The sequence below is a fragment of the Pteronotus mesoamericanus genome, unplaced genomic scaffold (assembly GCF_021234165.1).
Source record: "Pteronotus mesoamericanus isolate MK-2021 breed Mesoamerican mustached bat unplaced genomic scaffold, CSHL_Meso_final contig_56, whole genome shotgun sequence".
NCBI classification, from domain to species: Eukaryota; Metazoa; Chordata; class Mammalia; order Chiroptera; family Mormoopidae; genus Pteronotus; species Pteronotus mesoamericanus.
In genome coordinates this window covers 24,007,089-24,033,996 of record NW_026555201.1, presented here as the reverse complement: position 1 = coordinate 24,033,996, position 26,908 = coordinate 24,007,089, and the positions used below count along the sequence as shown (strand labels likewise).

Sequence of the window (26,908 nt, the reverse complement as noted above, 5' to 3'; positions counted from 1 at the left end):
GTAAATAAATGTCTAAGCACTGTGTTTTACACCTGAAATAAATATAATATTGCATGTCAACTGTAATTGAAAAATAAATCTATAACAACTCAAAACAAATATTTTTATAATTTTAGAAGGAAAATTATTCATCCATTTGTGACAAGATAACTGCTATATAATGTCCATTTAACTTGTCCACCAGGAAATACTAGGAATTCTGTAACTGGAAATTCTAAATAGTATAGAATTGAGCACTTAAGAACTGGAAACTCTACAACTGCAACGTTATAGTAACAAATGCTACTCTACCTTATAATTTATATTACTCTGCCTGATTGAATAATGTGTTACTTACAGTTAAACATATAAACACCAGTAAATTTTAGTTATTTTGATGTGGCAATTACAGTACAGGAGTGATGGCTGCTACCATGTCCCTGTTAATGGAATCTACTTTTGAATATGTGGTAGTTCATAATATTCCTTCCTCCCTTTTATTGAAAATTTTAAAAATTTCATTATGATATAAAAATTTATTCACTACTCCACTGTAGATTTATTCAAACATATGAGATCAAAATAATGTCTTAGATTAATTATTTATTGATACCTGCATGAGAAGAATCGAATAAATGAAGTGGCTTTATGCTCCAAAAAGTAAAATACAGAATTAGTTCTCATAGGTTTTCATCATTTCACCCTATGGTCAGCCTGAAAAAGGGCAACTGGAAGCACAGTGAATGTTCACAAAATGTTTCCTAAAAAAATGAATGAACAAACTGCACTATTCCTATGGCAAACTAAATATATATTTATAGCATTCATAGCTTCTTTCTCTTATAAAGGATAATAGAAAAATGTTTGAAAAATTAATATTTTTCATGATTTGAAAATGTACTGTTCTCCTACAGAATCTATGACTCATTTACTTGTATATTAACAAAAAGATAACACAACAATTCTCCACTTAATCACCTTTCCCCAAATATCTTTGACAGCTTGTTGTACATAAAATGACACATATATATGGCATATGTATATGGCATATATATACATGTACATATATATACACCATTGCTTCCTTATTGCTTCAGAAAATGTCATTTTATGTACCACTATATATACATTAGAAAGTTCACTCTCAATTTTTCTAGAGTTCAATCCAAGGAGTATCAATCATCTATGGTACACTGAAATTACAAAAGTAATGAAAACAAGGACCATTTTTTGGTTTTTGCAGAACACCTGTTTAATACCACATCTCAAATCTGTTGAACCTGAAGAAATAATACTGTTTTTAAAAAGTCAGCTGCAGAGACTGAATGCAAGGTATGATTAGTGGATTAAATGAAAGAGAATCTAACTTCAAGTAAGTTCAGTTTATTAGAATTTGTCTTATATAAGGGAGGTGAGACACTGTAGTCTAAAAGCTAAGCAGCAGCTAAAATGTTACAGTTTGTGCCATGTAATAAAGCCATATCAAAAAAAAATCCTTAAGCTTAATACCCTTTTTTTGTGATGTTATTTAAAGCAAGTTACCACGAGAAGCAAAAGAAAGAAAGAACGAACAAAAGAAAGGAAGGAAGGAAGGAAGGAAGGGAGGGAGGGAGGAAAAGAAAGAGGGAGGGAGGAAGGAAGGGGGAAAAGGGAGAGAAAGAAGAGTAGAAAAACCAGTAAAACTAGATAAATTACATATTAGCTGCCAATAATCACTGATCTTTAATCACATCCTTTTATAATATTATTGCATAAAGTGGATGTTTCAGAATTTTCAGTCTAAGAAATTTCCATGAAATCCACTACTAAGCAGCTTTCATAAATCCAATTGTCTTTTTCTTCAGATACTTGAGATCCCCACTTGACAGTGACTATTGTAAATATCAGGAGCCCTAGTCTGTATTCTTCAGACATGGTATTTTAAACTCAACAATCCTATAAAGTAGGTGCTGCTCTTCCCAGTTTATAGAAGACAAAACAAAGGCTCAGAAAGGCCAAGAACCTTACACAAGGTAACACAGTCAGTAAACAGCAAAAATAAAATTATCCCCAGATCTTAGTTGATATAGGACTTGTTAGTACTTTATTAAATTACACTCAAATAATTTATATTAATTTCCTTTTTAATCAATATACTCCATCAAAACTGTGAAGCTAGTAATAACGTGGAGATAAGATGAACATTCACCTAGATTTATTTATCCATCCATTTATCCATCCTCCTATTCATTCATCCCACAGTAAGGTAATCAAAATCACTATTTGCCTGGCAATACGTTAACAAGTATCGATGGGAAGCAGAACTGATTTGTGCCCTAAAGGCTCCATGTGAGAGATTAACATAAGCAAAGTGAATTCATTATTTGGTGAAATTCAAGAGGAGTAAACTTTTTTCTTTTCTAAAGGTCCTCTCCAGAAGGACCTTTCAATTATGGCAATGGTTAGTCAAGATAAGAACAAAAATGTAAAACTAAGAGATTAGAAAATAGAAGTAATAAAGTGAGTCATAGGTCAGCAGCAGTGATGAATGCAGACACCGCAATAAGCCATCTGCCAGAGTCATTACAAGATGATATTTTACAACTTTCAATATTTATATTGCACATTCACATATATTTTTCATCTCTATACTGTATATTTTGAGGTTTCAAAGAAAAGTTAAATGTTTGAAATAGCTGCTTTGAGTAGTGGTCAGAGGATTACAGGACCCTGTAGACCACTCCTACTCCAGTTAGTCGGTGCACCAACAGCATCACCCAGGGTCACCGTAAAAATGCAGAGCACTGAGGTTGATCACCAGACCTAATAAATCCGGATCAACCCCCAGGTGATCTGCATATACATCGCAGTTGGGAGGCTATGCTCTAAAAAGTAAAAGAAGGGGTTAATTTGCACTTTATATACATTGACAAGAGTTCCACAGAAGAAACTGAGTGGGCAGGAGAGGAAACACCAAGGAGAAAAAGGTTCACACATTTTAACATGCCCAGTGTTCTTCTCATCAGACAGAAGAGACATCCACAATGAAGGCCAGCACCACTGTCTCCTTAACTTCAGTTTTTCTTTTGAAACAATTACGCTGTAGATACGAAGCTGTCACTCACGCTTAGCCCAAACATATATTCACTATAAATGTTAATTTAAATAAAATAGTAGCTATGTCATTACTTAAGAAAGCCAGCAGCCACATTTTTTGGAAAGTAGAATAAGAATAGTTTCTAAGGTAATGTAGACAAACATAAAAAACAGAAGAGCTAAGGTTCTTCGTGCACTTCTATCGACCTGATGGATATGGCAAATACATTATTTAGGAAAGAGAGGATACTTCAAAGTAGCGCTTGTTCTTTACACTGTTCTTTTAAATCCCAGAGATCTCTTTAAATTACACTATCTTATCTTCTCACAGAATACCCTGAGATCTTACTTACAGTAACTATCAAGATCTATATCTGTATATTTACATAATACCTTTTTCTCTACTACAATAAGCTCCATAAGGGCAGAGGCTGGGTTTTGTGTCTGTCCCTTTGTTCCAACAATAAATATTGACCAAGCATATTGGACAGATGAATATGTGCTGAGTGAATAATAAAATAACGCATACATATTAACTGAATGTTTCCTAAGCATCTGCCTATTGGAAGAAACTAAATAAATTTTATTAAATACATTTGAGTTTAAGACCCTAGCCAAATACATGTTTTTAAATCATTAAGTACTTTTTGGTATTCCACTATTTGAAATATTCTTCCCTGTTTTTCTACACATTGGTTAGGTTTCTGTCTTAATTTTGATTGAAACTACGGGCTCCATAAATATAGAAAATTAGTAGCATTTGGTGACAACTATTTTAAAGTTCATGCATATATCCACGAAGTTTATGCAACTAAATAATTATGTTTCTGTAGAAACACTAGAGGCTTCTATTGTTATATAAGTCCTGCTTTCACAGCACTTAATCAAGGGAAAATCCATTTCATTTGGGAAAAAGCCACTAGGTGGTGATGTGGATCAAGACTAAAGCATACACTGAGAGGGAATTTCAGAGTAATACAGGCCTACCTAAAGAAGATAAAAAAAATCTCAGATAAACATCCCAACCTAACATCTAAAAGAAACAGAGAAACAACAACAAACAAAGCCCAAAAGAAGGAAGGAAATAATCAAGGTCAGAACAGAATTAAATTACACAGAAACTAAAAAACTAATCCAAAGTATCAATGAATCCAGGAGCTAGTTCTTTGAAAAGATAAGCAAAATTGACAAACCTTTAACCTGACTCATCAAGAAAAAGAGAGAGAGAGGAAAATAAATAGAATCAGAAATGAAAGGGGAGAAGAAACAACCCATACCACACAGATACAAAGGATGGTAAGAAATTACCTTGAACAATTACAGGCCAAGAAATTGGACAACCTGGGCTAAATGGATAAATTTCTAGAAACATAAAATCTTCCAATACTGAATCCAGAAGCAGAAAGCCTGATAGACTGATAACTACTGAAATCAAAGCAGTAATAAAGAAAAACTCCCAGCACACAAAAGCCCTGGAATGGATGGCTTCACAGGCAAATTTCACCAAATATTTAAAAAGTTAACTCTTATCCTTCTCAAAATATTACAAAAAATTCAGGAAGAGGGAAGACTACCAAACTCCCCAAGGCCAGTATTATCCTAATCTCAAAACCAGGTAAAGACACAACAAAGAAAGAAAATTACAGGCCAATATCTTTGATGAACATAGATGCTAAAATCCTCAGCAAAATATTGGGAATCCAGATTCAACAATACATTAAAAAGATCATACACCAGGATCGAGTGGGATTTATCCCAGGGATACAAGGATGATACAATACTCACAAGTCAATAAAAGTAATACACCACTTAAACAAAACGAAGGACAAAAACCACATGATCAAATCAGTTGATGCTGAAAAAGCATTTGATAAAATCTAGCACCTATTTATGACAAAAACACTCAGCAAAGTGGGAAGAAAGGGAGCATACCTCAATGTAATAAAGGCCATATATGAGGAGCATAGTGCCAATATTATACTCAACAGGCAAAAACTAAAAACTTTTCCCTTAAGATCAGGAACAAGACAAGGGTGTCCATTTTCACCACTCTTATTCAACATAGTACTGGATGTTCCAGCCACAATGATCTGACAAGAAAATGAAATAAAGGCATCCAAAGTAGAAAGGAAGAATTAAAACTGTCACTATTTGCAGACAACATAATAGTGTACATAGAAAACCCTATAGTTTCCACCAAAAAACTACTTAACCTAATAAGTGAATTTTTCAAAGTAGCAGGATACAAAGTCAATATTCAGAAATCAGCGGCATTTTTGTACACCAACAATGAACTATCAGAAAGAGAAACTAGGGGGAAATCCCATTTAAAATAGCAACAGGAAAAATAAAGTACCTAGGAAAAATTTAACCAAGGAAGTAAGACCTGTACTTGGAAAATTATAGGACACTGAAGAATCTGAGGAAGATACAAATAAATGGAAGCACATACCATGATCATGGATTGCAATAATTAAGATTATTAAAATGTCCATACTACCCAAAGAAATCTATGTATTCAATGCAATTCCTATTAAAATACCAATGGCATATTTCACAGATCAAGAACAAATATTCCAAAAATTGATATGGAACCAAAAAAGACTCCAAATAGCCTCAGCAATCTTGAGAAAGAAGAGTAAAGTTAGAGGGATCATGATACCTGATATCAAAGTGATACACAAGGCCACTGTAATCAAAACTGTCTGGTACTGGGGTAAGAACAGACACATAGATCAACAGAACAGAAGAGAGATCCCAGAAATAATCCCATGTCTCTATGGTCAATAAATATTGACAAAGAGGGCATGAGCATACAATGGAGTAAAATAGTCTCTTCAATAAATGCTGCTGAGAGAACTGGACTGCTACATGCAAAAAAAAAAAAAAAAAAAAGAAAGAAAGAAAGAAAGAAAAGAAAAAGAAAAAGAAAAGAAATTAGACCACCAAGTTACACCATACACCAGAATAAACTTAAAATAGATCAAAGACTTAAATATAAATCTTGATATCATAGAAGTCCTAGCAGAAAACAGGCAGTAAAATTTCAGATATCCCACATAGCAATACTTTTCCAATATATCTTGTAGGGCAAGGAAAATAAAGGAAAACAATTTTAAAAATGGGGCTATATCAAATTAAAAAGCTTCTGCATGCCTAAAGAAATGGTAATCAAAATGAAAAGGGAACCAACTGTATGGGGGAACATATTTGCCAAAGATACCTCAGACAAGGATTTAATCTCCAAAATATATAAAGAACTCATATGACTCAACACAAGGAACACAATCCAAATAAAAAAATGGGCAAAGGACCTGAATAGACACTTCTCCATGGAGAACATACGGAGGGCACATAGACATATGAAAAGATGTTCAACATCACTAGTCATCAGAGAAATGCAAATTAAAACCACAATGAGATATCACTTTACACCTCTCAGAATGGCTATCATTAATAAGTCAACAAACAAGTGCTGGAGAGGATGTGGAGAAAAGGGAACCCTAGTGCACTGTTGGTGGGAATGCAGACTGGTGTAGCCGCTGTGGAATATAGTATGGAATTTCCTCAAAAAATTAAAAATGGAACTGTCATTGACCCACTGATTCCACTGCTGGGAATATATTCTAAGAATCCTGAAACATCAATTCAAAGAACTTATGCACCCCTATGTTCATAGCAGCGCTACATACAATAGACGAGTGCTGGAAACAGCCTAAGTTCCCATTAGCAGATGAGCTGAACAAAAAAATGTGGTACATTTACACAATGGAATATTACACAGCAAAAAGAAAAAAAGAAACTCCTCCCTTTTGCAACAGCATGGATGGAATTGGGGAGTAGTATGCTAAGTGAAATAAGCCAGTTGGTGAAAGACAAATACCATATGATATTACTTATAAGAGAAATCTAATGAACAAAATAAACTAATAAGCAAAATAAAACCAAGGGAACAGAAACATGGAACAGACTGACAGTGGCCAAAGGGGAGGGGGGAAGAGGATAATGGTGAAAACAAGGGAAAGGACTAGTCAAAGAACATGTATGAATGACCGGTGGACATGGACAACAGTGTGGGATTGGCTGTGGAAGTAAGGGTGGGTTCCGCCTAGGAGGGCAAAGCAGGAAAATTTGGGACAACTGTAATAGAATAACAATAATAAAAAAAGATTAAAGCAAACTCCTCACTTAATATCAGTTAGGAATTTCCTATTCTAATTCAACCCTATATTCCCAGACGCCTCCATTCTTAGAAGCATAATAATGACTATAGGGCTCTTAAACACAAGCTTTAAATGTAAATCAACTCCCGGTCAAGATGATGGCACAGGTAAACACAGCTTGCCTCCTCACACAACCACATCAAAATTAGAATTAAAATATAGGACAACTATCACTCAGAACCTTCAGAAATCAAGTTAAATGGAAGGTGACAACTATGGAATTAAAGAAACCACATCCATCCAGCCTGGTGGAGAGGTGGAGACACAAAACAGACTGGTACCACATACACATGTGGTGGATAAAAATTTGGGAAGGATATCTAAGGAACGAGGAGTCCCAGCCCCACACCGGGCCCCACACCCCAGGGTTTCAGTACCAGGAAGATAAACCCTTCATAACTTCTGGCTGCAAAAACCTGTGGGGATTGATTTGGTGGAAGAAACTTCTGGAGTTCCAAGCAGTTCCTCTTTAAAAGCCCACACACGGACTTAATCAGACTCACTCCCTCTGAGCTCCAGCAATAGGGTAGCTACTTGAAAAGCACCAGTGGTATACAGGGAGAAACTGAAGTATCTGGCACCAAGGTGGAAACCGGGAACAGCTTTCTTTCAGACAGAGAGGTGGGCAGAGGCCAGTTTACCTTTTCTGAACCCTCCCCCAACAGAGCCACAGAGCCACAGAGCCACAGAGCCAGCAGGCTGGTGTAATATCTGAGATTCCATCAACCAGGCTAATACTGTTTGCTCCTCCCTGGACATTCCCAGAGACCTCGTACTACCCAACTTACATGCTCACCCAAGCTGCTTTTCCATATAAATTTCTGGTCTTGGCTCACGATTCACAACTTCTTAAACCCTCTCAAACAAACAAAAGCCAGCCTCAGTGAGCCCCCAGCCTGATTAGGTCTTGCTAAGGGGCCCCAGGCCCAGCAGAAGCAGCAGCCAGCCTAGGTTCATAGCTTGACTTCACCTGGGAATCTCCAAGCCCAGCACAAGTAGAAACCATCTCAGATTGCTTTATAACTCAGACAGGGTGGCCCCATGCAAAACAGGTAGGAGTTAACCTTGGCCAGCACCCCACAGGAAACCAAAGAACCTACACACCCAGGGGACAGCTACAGACCCTGTCAGAGCACCACCTCCCTGCCCCAACACAGCTGATCTTCCATGGAGGATAGATGTTGATGGTCAGAGTCAAAGCCAGTCCTTGCAGTTGACTGGCCTGAGTAAATCCCTCCCATTGACTTGACAATAGCAATCAAGTCTCAACTACAAGAGGAGAGTGTACTCAGCCCATATGAAGGGCTCACCTCAAGTACTCAGCTTGGGTGATAGGGAAGGCTGGGCCATAAGACCCAACAGGACACCTACTTCATTAGCCCATACTACCAAGATAGGGAGTCTTAAGAAGCTCTGCCTAATACACAGAAACAAACAGAGCGAGGCTGCCAAAATGAGGAGACAAAGAAACATGGCTCAAATGAAAGAACAGATCAAACTCCAGAAAAGGACTAAACGGAATGGAAATAAGCAATCTATCAGATGCAGACTTCAAAACACTCTTTATAAGGATGCTCAAGGAATTTAATGAGAACCTCAACAGCATAAAAAAGATTCAGCCAGAAACGAAGGATACACTAATTGAAATAAGGAACAATTTACAGGGAAGTAACAGTATAGTGGATGAAGTCAACAGTATAGTGGATGAAGTTAAGAATCGAATCAATGATTTGTAACATAAGGAAGTGAAAAGCCACCAATCAGAACAAGAAGAAAAAAGAATAAAAGAAAAATAAGGATATATGTTCCTCTATAAAGGACCCACAGACAAAGCCAAAGTGGGGAAGGATTGAGGGAAGGAAGCGGAAGTGGGAGGCAGGGGAAAGCGGTGGCGGGAAGGTGGAGACGAATGTATTTGAACAAAAAATAAAAATTAAAAAAAAAAACAAAATTGTGTCCATACAAAAACCTGTAAAAAAAAAAAAAAAAATAAGGATAGTGTAAGCAGCTTCTGGGACAACTTTAAGTGATCCAACATTCACATCATAGGGGTGCCAGAAGGAGAAGAGAAAGAGCAAGAAATTGGAAATGTATTTGAAAAATCATGAAAGAATGTCTCCCTAATCTGGTGAAGGAAACAGACATGCAAATCCAGGAAGCACAGAGTCCCAAACAAGAGAGATACAAAGAGGCCCACTCCAAGACACATCTTAATTAAAATGCCAAAGGTTACAGATAAAGAGAGAATCTTAAAAGCAGCAAGAGAAGTTAGTTACCTACAGGGGAATTCCCATAAGACTGTCAGCTGATTTCTCAAAAGAAACTTTGCAGGCTAGATGGGATTGGCAAGAAATCGAAGTTATGAAAAGCAGCGACCTAAAGCCAAGAATGCTCTATCCAGCAAAGATATCACTTAGAATCGAAGGGCAGATAAAGAGCTTCCTAGACAAGAAAAAACTAAAGGAGTGCATCATCACCAAACCATTATTATATGAAATGTTAAAGGGTCTTCTTTAAGAAAAATATGATCAAGTCTACGAACACCTGGCTGGTGTGGCTCAGTGGATGGAGTGCCGGACTGCAAACCAAAGGGTCACTAGTTTGATCCCCAGACAGGGCACATGCCTGGGTTGCGGGCCAGGTCACCAGTAGGGGGCGCTCAAGAGGCTACCACACGTTGATGTTTCCCTCTCTTCCTTCCCCTCTCTAAAAATAAATAAATAAAATCTTTAAAAAAATGGCAATAAATATTCATCTATCAACAACTGAATCTAAAAAACAAACTAAGCAAACAAAAGTAACAGAGACAGAATTAAGGATACAAAGAGCGTTTTGATGGTTACCAGATGGGAGGAGTGTATGCAGGAATGGGTGCAGAGGTGAAGGGATTAAGAAGTACAAATAGATAGTTACAGAATAGCTATGGGTGTGTAAAATACAGTCTAGGAATAAGAGTATTCAAAGAACCTATGCGCAACCGACAGACATGAACAATGGTGTGAGGATCGCCTGAGGAAGTGGGGGATGCTAGCTGGAGGGGGGTAAATGGGGACAAATTGGGACAACTGTAATAGAATAATTGATAAAATATAATTAAAAATGAAAACATAAAAGTATAAATGTAAATGTAAAAAAAAGATGTAAATCAAAGCTTTTAATGGTGATTCACTGAGGGAGATTTCCATAATAATTTTAAACTGAGATCTTTTAAACACATCCCCTTTCAAGTAAAGGCAATATTTCATTAGCAACGTCACTGATTAAGGATACAGAATTTGTGAATATAAAATATGCTTTCTACCAAGATTTTAAAAGTTACATTTAGAGAACCAATTGTAACTTAAAAAGACAAGGTATTATAAAATTACAAATACCTGTTGTAAAGTATTCCAAGAGCCATACTGAAGAATATCTAGTGTATTCAAAGGGGGCATCATGTTGGCTGGACATTTCACAAGCCTCTTTCTCTTAACAATCTTCTTTTGTTGGTTTTGCTCAAAAATTTCCCACCAGGGTTTAAATGATCTTATCCAAGCTAGCCTTTTTTCTTCAATAGAGCATAGAAGTGTTGGCTCTGGGACAGAGCAGGTCACAACATTCTCACATTCAGTTCTGTTTTCATGACATACTTCTGGAATTTCTTTAATATGAGTATTTAGAGAGTTTGCTTGTTTAAAAACCAAGGAGTTTTTGGTATTATAGCCACCTAAGTCGTCACAGGGAGTGTATCTATCTAAGTCATCATTTTGCTTGTTTATTTTGCCTTCTACATTTATCATGGCATCACTGGCAGTAGTAATTCCCTCACTATTCAGAGCATTGCCCTTTGGGTTCTCCTCGGTTTCTTTAGATTTTAAATCAATTTCTTTTCCTTGCAATATTACATTTTCCCTTATATATTCAGAATTTTCTAATTTTAGTGCTGGTAGTTTTTGTTTTATTGAAATCACTGAAATGTTACCCTCTTCATATAATGTTCCATTCTGTTCTGGTATCTCTTCTTTTTCTACTTTTTGTATCTTACTCTGTTGACTATCTTTGATTATTTTCTGTACTTTACTGTTTTTTACTTCATTAATATCTTGATTATGCCCTAATGTTATTGTATGGGTTTCTTGTATTACATTCTCATTTACAGCAGCCTTCATTTTTTCCTTTTGTACTACTGGACAGATTAATTCTTGCAGCTGAAACTGTTCTTTCATATGTTCTTTTAGATCTGGGTTTTCCAATTCATTTTTTATGTCTGTATTTTCATATTTTCTTCCTTGCTTGACCACTTTTTCTGAACAGTGTTGTTTTGCTAGGTTTTCACTTCTTTCTCCCATTTTAAATTCTGCCAAAATTGTTTGGTTTGATAAAGATTCTTTTAATTGTACTTGTATTGATTCTTTTAGTACAAGCTGTTTATCTCTATTTTCTCTTTCATTCAATCCTTTAACTAGCCAGAGCGGAACATCTTCCCACTTGTTTGATTTTCCATCTGCTAGCATTTTGACTATTCCATATTTATTCTTTGATATAGCGTCAACAGTTAAATGTGTGGCATTATGTTCTCCGTTTTTTAATGCTCTATTTCTTATTAGGTGTTTTCTTGCAACTTCTTTTAATCTTAATTTTTCTTTGTTTAGTAGTTGCTCTTTTTCTTGTCTTAGGATGTTCTTTTTTTCCTCATATTCTTTTTCTCTCCTTTTTCTTTCTTCTTCCTTCTGTCTTTGTATCTCTTCTTCTATCTTCTTCTCCTCCTCTAATCTTTTTTGTTTTTCTTCTTCAATTTGTCGTATTTTTGCTTCCTTTTCTTTCCACTCTAGTGCTTTTTTTTTCTTATTTTCTATTTGTTCTTTTATAATTGGACCATATTTTCGGTAGGCCACAAATGCTCTATATCTAGTTTGAATTTTTACAGCTGCATTATGCTGCATTTTTAATAAACGCATTTTTTCTTTTTCCTGTAGGTCTTTAAATCTTGTTCTTTCTTCTTCCATTTGTAAATTCAGATTTCTAATAAACTCCTAAAATACAGATAAATAGTAGTAAGCATAAACATGCAATGTTATCAAAATATAACCTAAAATAGAGATTGAAAGCAAGTACTAAGCCTGAAATAATAATAAAGTTACTATAAAATTCTCTTAGGAAAACTAACGTCATTTATTATAAAGGGTATTAATTTTTTTAAATATTTAGGAGCTCCTATCAAGTTAAGAGTATTAGTAAGTTAATACTCTAATATTGCTATACTAAGCCACCCAGATTAAATTGAGGAATTCCTTGAGGACAGAAAACTTATTAAACCAAAATGACATAGAGAGAAAAGCAAGAAAAACTGCAAGCCAAAATTTGTGTAGGAGAAAAGGGCTTCAACTCTCTGAGACGGAAGTTCTGATAGATAAAGTAGACTCCCAGAGCTAGCACAGGGACTGTACGAACAGAGAATTATTTTGTGAGACTTATGATACCAGAAGGTGATGTAAATCATCATCTAAGCAATACAAAGAATTAGCCTACTTAACCATCTTATTCTTTCATAGCTTTTAAGAAAATTGATATGCATATATTGTATTAAATGAGACAATCTGGAGTCAGGTGAGAAAATGCCATTGTCACTAGAATCCTAAAGCAAAAGTAAACAGATCAAAAAATTCAGCAAAATTTGAGGAAAACAAACAGAAATGATGTGAGATAGTGAAAATACTTTAATAAGCAGAAGAATCAGTTTCTGAGAACAGAGACTAATTAAAATAAAAAATGTAAATAAATAAAAAATTAGAAAAAAATGTTTAAACAGAAATAAGTTCACTAAAAATATAATGTAAGTGCTCAAATTAAAAAATGCATCAAACAAAAATCAAAATAGAATGGCTTAACAACTGATTGCCTAAAGAAAACTGTCTATAGGTATTTTCCCAAAACAACATACAAAATAAGAACACGAAATATATGATAGAGGTGTTTAGAAACACAAAAGATCAACACAGAAACTGACATGACTAATAGAAGTTACAGAATAAAGAACTAGAAAATTGAAGGAAGAGAAAAATGCTTTTTAAACCAAGAAAAGTGCATAACATGAAGAGCCGAGGTAACTAACACTCATAACACTCACACACACACACACACACACACACACACACACACACACACACACACACACTACATTCGTATAAATGATAATAAAAGGTCAGAACCCTAGGAAATGTAAGGTCCTTGGAGGCAGGGGTTATTTTCTGTTTGATATATTGCTCTACCTTGAGCACTTGGAGAACTACCTTGAAGACAACAGAAAACCAGTAAATAAATGTGAATGAAAGTAAAATGTAAGAAAAATCATAATAGGCAAAATTAAAATGTGCAAGAGAATTGTATCTTTAAATTGTTAAAACTAAATAGTAATAAATATGGATTGTAAACTCAAAAAAACAAATCATCCAGTTTTAAAGGCAAAATAAAAACATTTTCAAAGGTGGAAAGATTGAGAAAACTTGCCATCTAAAAATATAATTGACAAGTGTTTTGATATATACTATAGGAAATTAAAACTGACCCAGAGAGTAGGGGAAGACTCAAAGAATACTGATAATCACAAACCATTAATTAGCATTTAGCACTGAATTTATTTTAATTCTACTGTCTTTTTTTTCTTCCATCATTTCACTTAAGAAGTCAGCTGTTAGTTTACTCTTGCTTTTTTTATGTAATATGCCTTTTTATCTCTGGCTGCTTTTAAGACTATTTCCCCCCCTTATCTTTAATTTCAATAGTTTCCAACTGTGATTTTCTTCATATTGGTTCTACTCAGGAATCATTAATCATCTTTGAATGTTCAGATTGATTTTTTAAAAATAATTTAAAACCATTTCAACTATTATCTCTTCAGACCCATTGCTTCTGCTCCTCTCTTTTGCGTCCAAGGTTACAATTATATACATTATTTATCTCCACACTATATATCATATATTTCTTGTGCTCTTTTCTACCTTTCCAATTTTTGTCCTCTTTGTGCTTTAATTTGGATATTTTGTATTAATCTCACTTCAATTTCACTAATTCTCTCTCATTGTGACAAATCTACTGTGAAATATCCCCTGAAATTTAACTTTATATACTCAATTTTCAACTCTAAAATGTGCAGTTGATACTTCCTTATATAGTCTAATTCTCTCTTCATGTCACCCATGTAACTATTTAGTTATTGCATGCTAGTTTTAGTAACGTTAATGTCTCTCCTTATTCTGACATTTGAGTTACCTGCAGGTAAGATACTATGGCCTTTTTCTTGTCATTTATATGAATCTGTCTCCTCACAGGTCTAACCAAAGATTTTTCATTTAAAGGTGAACAGTAGAGACAATTATATTACAATATATAACTATATCAATCAACATGTTTTAACCTTAAACTTTATACATTGTTACATGTCAAATATATTTCAATCAAAAAAATATATATGTGGCCAGTAAAAACCTACCTTTCCTGGGTGTTCATATAAATAATGAAAATACTTGAAAGAAATACAAAGAAAGGTAACATGTTTAAGCTGAACAGCAAGACTATGGAAGCTTTTATCTATGTTATACATATAATTACTTGAAATAACTTTATATTAAAACTATGAGATAAATAAAAGCTAAAATTTAATAACTATGTCAAGAGAATAATTTTAAATTCAAGGGGTTATTTAGTACATTCCATTAATTGTGTTCAAGAAATGCAGCAAGTTTTCTCCCTGGCTGATGTGGCTCAGTGGATTGAGCACCAGCCTGTGAACCAAAATGTCTCATGTTCAATTCCTGGTCAGGACACAGACTTGGGCTGTGGGGCAACTGATAGATGTTTCTCTTTTTTCCTTCCCCTCTCTCCAAAAATGAATCAATAAAATATTTAAAAATTATGAAAAAGAAATGCAGTAACTTTTCATAACAATTTTCAATCACAATGAAATGCTCACAATAGTATGTTTCCTAAAGTTTTAAAAGAAATTTTAAAATTATAATTTTATATAAACATACTCAGCAGTTAATTTTCATTATCATGACATTCTATTTCAAGAAAAGTTTCTAATGATTCATGAATATTTAAAACTTTAGTAAATTAAATCCTACACCATCTAGATAATATTATTCTAAAATTTCCATTTTAGGTATAGTAATTTATTTCAAATGAAGAATGATTATTGCACTGAGGAAAAAAGCAAATAGATACCTCATGTTGTTTAAATTTCTCTTTCCACATTTTCTCTTCTTTATGGAGTTCATCATTCATCCTGGCCAGCTCTTGCTGAACACATAGTAATAATAAAATATTATAAGCAAATGTGAAAAATATGTGCATTGTACATGATTTTCACAACATTTATTTTTAAATAATGGTGAAACCAACTCACCCAAAGATGCTTAGTTATTACTACCGAGATGATAACTTTACTATCAACCTAAAGGGTCATATGAATAACCCCTAGGGTTTCCATTTTGAATAGATAAAGATGTTTGTAACCTGTGAAAGTTGTTTTACTTATTTGAACATGTTTATTCACATAATAAAGACCATCAGCTAGAAATAGTATTGGGCAATGCAAAAATTACAAATAATAATGTTTGTAAGATGGGCTTTGCATTACAATATTTTTTTCTCCATGCCATCCCATTTAATTCACATAATAAATTGGTTCAGTGGATAATGGTTTTCTTTTAATAATATTTAATTAGCACATATTTTGTTAAGGATCTGAAAAATAAAAAAAACAGTAAAACACAATCCTTTTACTCTAAACCTTTACCTTTAATATAAGAACATTCTCAAAATTCACACATTACTCCAAATTTAACAGAATAAGTTTATAGCAAGAGAAGACAATAAAGGATCACAGCAGCAATAGGCATTATAACTGGGGAATCGTGAATGGTACCATGCAGAAGATCATATTTGAAATGACTAGGTTTTCAATAGGTTAAACAGACATTTTAGGCATTCATTAAATGTTTTTGAACTAGAAAAATGATTACAGCTCTGTTTTTAGGAAAATCATAATGTTACATTGGATAGAGTTAGAGACACAAAGCCAAGGAGACACCAAGAAGAACAGGAAGGTAAATATTAGTGAAGTCCATGTGAGAATTGATAAGGGCCTCTATGTAGAGTGTAACAGGAGCAAGAACAGTTACAAAGACAATGAAAACATGAAGTTGCCACAAATTGCCGATTGAATGGGTATAAAGGTAATAGACAAATTTCTTTGGATATTATCTTTATGCACTATGGGTACTTTTGAAGGGATTTAAGGTAAGTAATTTTAAAAAAATAAATATCCTTCTGACAGCATTATAGTGGATGAAGTCTGTAAAAGATAAAAAAGTAGGAAGATCGATTAGAGAACATAATAAATATTCAAAGCTAGCCATTAGCACACCTTGAACTTATGAAGTAGCAGTAAATATATGGATGAAAAGACGAGCAATACAATTATTTTTTTAAAAGAAGAGAATAATAAAAGAGAGGGAAGAGTAGAAAATGGTCCTCATCTTTCTAGCTTGGATTCTGATGGCAGTATGGCTCATCAAAATACAGAATACCAGAGAAGGAGCATGATCCAGAAGGAAAGACAACGCACTCTGTTTTAGATACATTAGATATATTTCTTCTGATTGTGAAGTAACACAGGAAAGTTATGTAGTTCACTTTTTTCATTATAAATATAGATTTGGCTCTGAACAGTCAAGGCTATAAATGAGATTACTGAGAGAAAAACTATATGGAATAAGAAAAGAAAGGGCAAAGGATGAAAGCCTTGATAGTATCATATTCAAGGAGAAAAAAACAAGAAGCTTAAAATGGATATCAAGGAGGAACTTCCAAATATGTATGAAAGAGAATAGAGGCATTGTGGTCTCACACAAGTCATGGGAAAGCGAACTGGTCAACAATCAAACTTTTACTGGCATAAAATGCAATAGAGGCCAAAATAAGAACTGAAGAGCCTGTGAGTATGATAACTCAGAAGTCATTGGTCACTTTCATCAAGGGCAGTTTCACTCAGTGAGGCGGTAGTTTCACTCAGTGGGGTGGCGGTAAACACCTAGCAGGGTACCTTGAATGAGGGACAAAGAAATAGATGTAGTAAAAATAACACTCTTTTAAGACGTCTATGATAAGTAGAGCCAAAGAGCTTGATAAAGTGAGACAAATGAACAAAGGTGATGTCATGGTTTTTCCTTTGTTTCTAGGATGGTAGAAAATTGAACATGCTTATAAACAATAAGAAAGGAGGGAGTTGATAGGGGTATGTTGCATGTAAGAAAAAGCAGGGGCAAACTGGAAAATGATAGAAGAGACGAGGAAAAGCTAACCTTGGTATAAGGAAGAAATCTTTCTTACTGAGATACTGAGATAGAAGCAAAGGCAAAAAAAAAAAAAAAAAAGGTGAGTATAGAGATTGATGCTAACTGGATATGGGATTAGAAAGAAAAGAAAGCTCGTAATTGATGCAAAGAAAACCTATATGTCACCATGCGCTAATAGTGAGAACAGTTGAGTAGAACTCATGAGAAAAGATTTATAATAGCAGTTTTGAGAAACAGAAGAGGACACTAACAAGGGGCACAGAAAAGAACTACTAAAAGAGAGTAAATCACTAATTTAGAAGCCAACATTATGAAATTATGTAATGGCCCCATTGGAAAGTTTTAAGCCCCAAAGAATAACAAAGCACATATTTAGGAATTCACTGAACCTATTAATGTCGTTTTTAAATCATAATTGTATGATGGAAATAATCATATTAATCTTATTTGTGAAAAGGAAATATAACTATAACTAAAGGAAAGCTAAAGATCTAGAGTTTGTTAGGAAAAAACTGTGACCAAACTGGTTTTTCAATATTATAATTATTTTTAATTTACTTTCTATATAATCAGAAAATGCAATGTACCCAACATGTAGGGCTAGAATATCCTGAACTGCCTAGATGACCACATGCTAATTTCTCTATATGAAAACATTCAAATCTAGCAAGTGATGTAAGACTGAGAAGTCAGTCCAGCCTTTCATCTAAACATTCTAATGATCATGACATCCCACAAGTAGGGTCCTAAATATCCACTTATTTTTCAACATGCCACTACCATGACCTGAGGGTGTAGACCTCCTGAGATGAGGTGGGGTTGGAAGAAAAACTGAAATACAAACATATTGATACAAAAGTCTTCCATAAAAAAAATTTCTAGTCCACTGAATCAGCTCAATTATGGAGATGAATGACAAACCGTCATCTACTTGGTTGAACCTCTTCAACCAAATATGTTTTACTTAATTGTTACATGTCAGAGTACATTGCAAGGGCACGATCAAGGAAATTGCTGTCTTTTCCTATGATTAGAAGCATATAAAAAAGCAATAGTTTATGCTGTAAATATCAGTCTTTTTACAACTATCTTTGAAACTTCAAAGATCCTAGGGACTCCAATGATCCAAAGCAGTATCTGAAATTCCAATAAATTTCAATAAAAATGAATCAAGGAAATTTTATTAAATATTGTTAATCTGCAGTCAATTGCTTCTATTATCAGGAGTAATTAAATGTCATACAACAGAGTGTAACCCACACTGTAATACAAAATATAAATACTCTTCATAAGTAGCTACTGATTCAGAAAAAATGTATGAAAAACAAAAACAAAAAACCTTTTGAATATTCTCTAGTTTCTTCTTTTCAACTTCAAATTGTTCCATCCAGGAATGTCTCTTTTCTTCTTCTTCTTGAAACTCCTTTTCTTCTCTATCCCTCTGAGCTTTGAGAGTTTCTTTCTCTTGGTCTTCTAGTTCTTTCTGTTTATCTTGCCAAGCCTCAAAAGATTGCCTACATCTTTCTTCCACTTCACAGTATCCAAATTTTATTTCACCATCATCTGCATTCATAAGGAGAAATAATATATTTGAGATCAAACCTGCCAAAAGTGATTCAATATAAAGTATAAAAGTAATTTTGAAAGGAATAAATAATTTCAACATATTACCAAAGATGATAAAATACAAAAAAATATTCTTAAATATGCATGAATATTTTACGGTAGTCAATGAAGAAAACAGAACACTTGCTTTAAATTACTCCACAAAACTTAATCTAAAAATATAATGTGTTATAAGGGGTACTTAATGAATTCAAGGCTGGGTATGTCTACTGCTGTATATATGTAGAAAAATTATAAATATATTTAAATCAAGTTCATTTAGAAGCTATAAAGAAAACTATGAGTATATAATTGAATAAGTATAATGAAAGCATAATTTTAAATGTTGACTGTATTTTTTTTAATTGTCAAAGGAAAAAAACTCTAAATTTTCTCAGGTAACTATGGTCAGGTAAAAATTATCAAAATTATCATTGAGCAGTTTAGTCCACCTGGCAAAACATATTCATCCACATGTGCATGAGGTCCAGGCTCTGGAACAGAATCAGGACTGCCACAGTGAGTTTTACTTCTCAGAAATTCTTCTTTTTCTATTTCAGATAATATCTAAGAGGTTAAAAGTGTACCAATGATTAATGAAAACCAAAACAGAGTATAAAGCTATCACTTTAATAATGTAGAGAATATTTATATACACATATCTACAACTTTATTTACACTTCAAACCCCTTTCAAATACAATTTTATAGCACATTAATGATTTTGTCTTTATGTTGAATAATAATATTTTTCCCATGTAAGATGACTTTATTTTAACCTTATATTTTTTAGAACTCTAGCTACTATAATATTATCCACAATAATCAATTAAAGTGCTTAATAATTATTTAAAATATTGCTACTAATATTTGCTTTCCTCTTAATATAGTTCTATCTTTCTTATCTGTAGTGATTGCTCACATATAAACACTGCTAATATATTCAATGTTTTAAAAACAGAACTTCCCTGGCTGTTGTGGCTCAGTAGATTGAGCACCAACCAGCCTATGAACCAAAAGGTCGCTGGTTTGATTCCCAGTCAGGGAACATGCTGGGGTTGCCCGCCAGGTCCCCTACTCGGGGTGTGCAAGAGGCAACCAGTTGATGTATCTCTCACACACTGATGTTTCCCTCCCTCTCTTTCTCACCCCCTACGTTCCCCCTTTCTAAAAGTCAATAAATAAAATCAACTTTCCCCCTAAAAGTTGATAAATAAAATCTTTAAAAAATAAATTAAAAAATAAAATAAAATAAAAAAAGACTGTTATCTACTTTAACCTGAGTTATATATTAAGACATAATTTTGATGAATACTTTTCCATAATTAGATTTCCACTAGACTCTAGATGGAAAGAAATGGGTTATCTATTTAATGAAATAGCAACATGATATAATTCAAAATTAATATTTTAAGTTTTAGTGTTACCAAAACAGCAAGAGACACATATTATTTCATATTATTTTAGATATCTTGGAGAGCAGCAATAGAGTTATGTAAAATGAGAGTCAATCTAAGATGTTGAACTGTATGAGATTTGTGGGAGCTTTAACCAAAAATGCTAAATCCCCTTTACTTTTTATTTTTTATAGATATTTAATTTTATCTTTAAATAAAAACTAACAGATGTTCTGAGTTTAAAATTTCTATAGTATATTTAAAGTCTCTGCTGGAACATATTACATTCCTAAGCAAGGTAATAAACATTAGAGTATATTCAATTTTTTTTGTAAGAGTTTTAGGGCAAAAATCATGCAAAATATTTCTACTGTTTTATCTACATGCACATTAAATTCCTAAGTATTGATGCTTCAAATCACTATTTCCAATATTTTTAAAGATAGATTTTTTAGTGTTTTTTATGACAATGGAGGTATAAAATAAAAAATGATTTCCTTAAAAATAATTAAGTTCTTAATTTTTAAATCAGTGAACTTTAAATCAATGATCTATCATGCAATATCGGAGGGAAAAGTAAATTGCTAACTACACTGAGTACTTTTAGTCAAATGCTGAACATATACCTTCATTAATTGATCTGATTTTTCTTTATATTCAGTTGATAATTCTATCCTTAAATGCATATGATTATTAGAAACTGCTCCATAAGTACAGCCTGGAGAAAGAAAAAAATTATAACTTTAAATATTAGAGTAGGGAACAACATACTAAAATTCCAAACCCCTTCATCATACTTTATTTTCAAATTCTATCATAGCATATTCTTGACCAGTAACGCAAAATAACAGAAAAACAATGGAGAATAAAGAACAGAGGGAACTATATTTTTTTAAAAAATAACAAATTTTTATATCACTAATTCCTTATCAACTTTTGTATCTAGACTAAAGCTTATTTTCCACATATACAGAATAATGTTTTGTTTGACATGACATCTTTATTAGAAACCAACAAAGGTTCAATTCTACCTGCTACAAACTTGCAATATAAACTTACACAAGATATGGAAAACACTCTAATAAAAGTATCAGTTTAAAAGATTATAATTACTAATGTGAATGAAGTGAACTTTGTTTTATGAGTTTTTGTTGAATTTTATGAAGAATTTTATTATCTGTGCAGATGTAGTTATATTTCTTTTCCTTATTCATTTAAAGTGTTATATCACTGGGATGGTTCCTTACAGTAAACTATTTTTAAAGAGGACCATTCTGCTGGTTAACTGGCCACTTACAGCTATATTTTCAGATACAAATTTTTGACATCGACAGCTATTCACAATCTTTCTGGCATGCTTTCTGTGTGAGAGACTATAAAGCAAAAAAAAATTTTTAAATAAAAAATAAAAAATATTCTCCAGATTTCTTTGAGGCTAGGTTTCTAAGGGTGATGTAGGTTCTACCAATTGATATATTTGTGTAAGTCTTTATTTTTATAAAAATATTATGTGTGAAAAGAGACAGGGAGCTATATTTTAATTTTAATTTTTTGGGGGGGACCAGGCCATGATAGATAGAGGGAGCTTTGGTTTGGAGATGGGAGTGTTTAGTAGAGGATAAATTCTCTGTATTTCTGTATTATATCAGACAGCAGCTCTACTGGTAGACAGGTTCTACAATGTATGTGTGTGTACATTTTGTACACATTGGATATTCAGTCTACAGTCTACTGTTCTCATTTTGTGAGGAGGGGGTTCTTTTTTCTTCTTGTTCTCATTGGTTGTTTTTTGCTTCCTTATGTTCCAAATCATTGATTTGATTCTCGACTTCATCCACTATACTGTTGCTTCCCTGTAAATCGTTCGTTATTTCAATTAGAGTATCCTTCATTTCTGACTGGATCTTCTTTATGCTGCTGAGGTCCTCACTAAGTTCCTTGAGCATCCTTATGAAGAATGCTTTGAACTCTGCATCTGCTAGATTGCTTAACTCCATTTCGTTTAGCTTTTTCTGGAGTTTTGTTCTGTTCTTTCATTTGGGCCATCTTTGTGTCCTCCTTTTGGCAGCCTCCCTGTGTTTATTTTAAAGTATTAGGGAGAGCAGCTTTGACTCCACATCTTGGTAAGTGGGCTAATTTAGTAGGGTCCAGTAGCACAGCTTCCCCTATCACCCAAGCTGGTTACTCAAGGTACACCCTTCATGTGGGCTGAGTACACCCTCCTCTTGTAATTGAAACTTGATTGCTGTTGGCAGCTCAATGGGAAGGATTTACCCAGGCCAGTCAGCTGCAAAGATTGGCTGTGACCACTTACCACCAACCTCCGCCCTCCTTGGTGGATCAGCTGTGCAGAGGGTTGTAGGGCTATGACGTGGCCTGTAGCTGTCCACTGGGTGTGCTGGCCTTGAGGTTTCCTGGGTGACATGGGCCAAGGTCAGCCCTTAACTGTTTTGCCTGGGGCCAGTCTGTCTGAGTTATAAAGCAACCTGAGATGACTGCTACTTGTGCTGGGCTTAGAGATTCCCAGGCAAAGCCAAGCTCTGAATCTAGGCCGGCTGCTGCTTGTGCCAGGCCTGGAACTCACTAAGGTCAGCTGTTGCTTGACCGGGGGGGATTTAAGAAGTTGGGCAGCATGAGGTAAGACAAGCCATTCATATCAAAAAGCAGCTTTGGTGGGCCCATAAATTGGTGGGGCAGAGTCTCTAGGGATCTCCAAGGCAGGTCAAACACTGTGAGTCAGGTCGATGGAGTCTCAGATATGGCACCAGCTTGCCGGCTCTGTGGCTTTGTGAGGGGAGGGGTTAGAAAAGGGACCATGGCCTCTGCTCCGCTTGATGGCAGACACCTCAATTTCTCCCTGCATGCCACTGGTGCCTTTTAAGCTGCTACCCTGGTACTGGAGCTCAGAGGGAGTGAGCCTGAGTAAGTGAGTCCATGTGTGGGTTCTGTAAAATGAAGTGCTTGGGGCTCTAGCAGTTTTTGCCACCAACTCAATCCTTGCTGGTTTTTGCAGCCAGAAATTGTGGGGACTTATCTTCCTGGCACTGGAACCCTGGGCTGGGGGCCTGGTGTTAGGCTGGAACTCCTCACTCCCTGAGAGATCCCTCCAGAATTTTTATCCACCACAGGTGGGTGTGGGACCAGCCCATTCTGTGTCTGCATCTCCCCCATCAATCTGGATGGATGTGGTTGCTTTAATTCCATCATTGTCACTCCATTCAACTCGATTTCTGAGGTTTCTGAGTGATGGTTGTTCTATATTATATTTGTAATTTTGACATGGTTGTGTGAAGAGGCAAGCCTTGCCTGCCTACACCACCATCTTGACCTTATTTTGATTTTTTTTCCTTCATGGTAGTTATGTCTATTAAAACATGATATATTTATGTTTATTGTCTGTCTCTCCACACTGGAACATTAGAATAATACAGCCTGTTTTGCTCCCTGCTGTATTCTCAGTGGCTATAACAGATACTTCTACACAGTAAAGTTTGTTAAACTAATATCTATGAATATCTACATTATGATTTGCGGTAATATTGCATAAATACATTAATATTTATAACAATTTTAATAACATATCATGAATATTTATATCATTAAGTATTTGTCTAAATCACCTTTTTTAATGGTTATATTGTTGAACACACCAAGGTCCTATTGGACTGTTAGATGGTTGTAATTTTTCAGTATAGTCATGATTAAGTCTAGTTAAATCTTTGAGCATTCTATTATTCTTAGAAGAATTTCAAGAAATAAATTTGCTCAGTTGAAGGAAAAGATACTTAGGCTTTTTTATGTAAATTATATTTTTCCCCAAAAAGATACATAAACTGATAGATTTAAAATAGTCCCATGATTAGCATTCTTTTCTTTTATGTAAAGTAATAGAATGTCTGCTTTAATGAGGAATGGTTAAACAAATGTTGGTGGTTAGTATTTATTGGAGACATAAGGAAGGTTAGTAAGTAAAATGAATGTAGTAAGAAAAATGAATGGACTAAATTGAACAGTCCAATAAACAATAGATATTAGAGATAAAACAGATGCATAAATGATAAGCATTTCAAACAGTTTAATTTTCTAAATTATAAATTAATTATACTTAACAAAAAAAACTTACCTGCAAAGCAGATAAAAATTGTACTTACTTAAAACATCAGTGTCTTCTAAGTCCTGAAGAATGAGCTCTTCAGCAGTTTTACTCTTATTCTTTATGATGTTAATACAGTAAAGAACTGACTCAGGTAATTCATCTAAGTCCTAAAAATTTCAATAATGAAAGTATAAAATTTTTTATCAAAACTATGTATTAGATATCCCCTATTTCATTCCACACCAGAAATTTGAGAAAAATGTGTAAATGAGATTAAAGGGCTATTAAAAGCATAGTTCAAACACATATATTTGGTAAAAATGTGCTTTTCATTTTTGGCTGTTAGGAATTATATCTATGATTCTGTTGAATGTCATAATCAAATGAAGAATCTCAGGATTTTTTGTTTCACTTAAATTAGCTGTGGATAAAAAGACATAGTAATGTAAAAATATCAATTGTTTCCAAAAGTGAAATACAGGTTATTGAAATCTTCATTAAAACTTAGAGTATAATTATTTTTGAAACTTGACAAATGAGGTTGTTTTGGAAAAAATCTACTAATTTTGGAAAAATTTAGTTGAGAAGATTTTTGAGACAGTAAAACAACTAAAAAAAATTGGACTCATTTGAAATTTAAAAATATAAAACTACAATAGGGAAAAAATTAACAGAGTAATAAAAATAATAGCCTTGGATAGATCACATACATGATTAAATGTATACAAAAATATGATAAATCAATGGAAAACAGTTGGATTATTCAACAAGTGATATTGGGAACATTAGCTAAATATGTTGAAGAAAATTTGAAATTAGATCTTCATTTCATAACATGAATTCCCTTTGGATTAAAAATTTTGATGTAAAAGAATGAATCAGAAACAGGTTTTCTAAGCATATAAACATTGAGGGACATACACAAGAGGAAAAAAATGACATGTTTGATTTAAAAAAGTAACTACTTATATAGATCTAAAGTTTTCACATAAAGTTTGCTTTCATTCATATATAATCACATGAGAATGCTCACAATTAAGTGAAAAAAGCAGGGTACAAATATATATATACATAATATGGTATAATTCCAAGTTAAAAAAAACATACAGACATGTGGAATTAATTATAGGTGATCTCTATCTTCAACATACTTTTTGTTATAAATATCTATCAATATACATTGCTTAAAGCAGGGGTCCCTAATCTCTGGGCCATGGACCAGTATCCATCCAGGCCTGTCAGGAACCCGGCTGCACAGCAGGAGGTGAGCTTGAAAGCAATGTGCTTGACTCATCCTGAAACCCTTCCTACCCCTGTCTATGGAAAAATTGTCTTCCACGAAACCGGTCCCTGGTGCCAAAAGGCATGGGACTGCTGGTTTAAAGGTAATCCCAAGGTTAAACATGAGATAAGTACATAAAACACATGAGAAAGTCATATATCTCCTGAAGAGATTACTCCAGTTAAAAGGCTCCAAAGTCCAACACTTAACACTTACTGTATCACTATCATCACTCTGGGTTTCTGATTTTGAATCACTATCAACATCATCTTTTTCCAAAGAAGAAATACTGATTTTATCTAATTCAGCTTCTATTTCTTCTTTGAGCTTTGCATCATCATCATCGTCTTCCATTACCCTTTATAATAAAACACAGAATCATTTAAAGAAAATTAAAGAGGCTAGTATGTCAATAAATACTGTGAGTTCTTTCATGTGTCATAATAATATAACATTATTCTATAGAAACATGTTTTAGTTTAACAATCATTTATCACACCTTATTCTGGTTGTACCATATATTGAAGAAAATTACTTTCTCCAATCATTATTTCTTTAGTGTTTGATTACAAAGTGGTCCATTCTAATAATAGACTTTTAATTATCTAAGGGAAAAGTTACATGGAATAAGCTAGCTCATCTTCCTGACTCAAGATACTTCACAGTAAAATGTGTCCTCATGGAAATGACTAATGGAAAAATACTTATGAACAGTGTGAATATTCAGAGATTAAAATACTCAGAAGAGAACCACCTGTCTATAAATTGGGAAACATATGTCTAGTTTCTACTCATTAACAGAGTTATTATCTTTACCAGAGATAGCCAAATTGTCCAGCTATCTGATTATTAATTAGTATTATATTATACTAATTATTAAATATTAATTTAACATTTAATCAAATTATTAAATAA

General features: G+C 33.8%; 1 protein-coding gene across 1 annotated transcript in view; it reads right to left on the bottom strand.

Moving 5' to 3' along the window:
- The window catches only part of LRRIQ1 (leucine rich repeats and IQ motif containing 1), a 208,549-nt gene extending 182,202 nt beyond the window's left edge, over positions 1-26,347 (bottom strand). The window contains 7 exon segments of the mRNA XM_054579834.1: positions 10,652-12,289; positions 15,480-15,554; positions 18,954-19,177; positions 19,672-19,786; positions 21,242-21,333; positions 24,767-24,878; positions 26,210-26,347. Of these exon segments, the coding sequence (XP_054435809.1) occupies positions 10,652-12,289; positions 15,480-15,554; positions 18,954-19,177; positions 19,672-19,786; positions 21,242-21,333; positions 24,767-24,878; positions 26,210-26,347 (2,394 nt within the window).
- Positions 26,348-26,908: the final 561 nt, after the last annotated feature.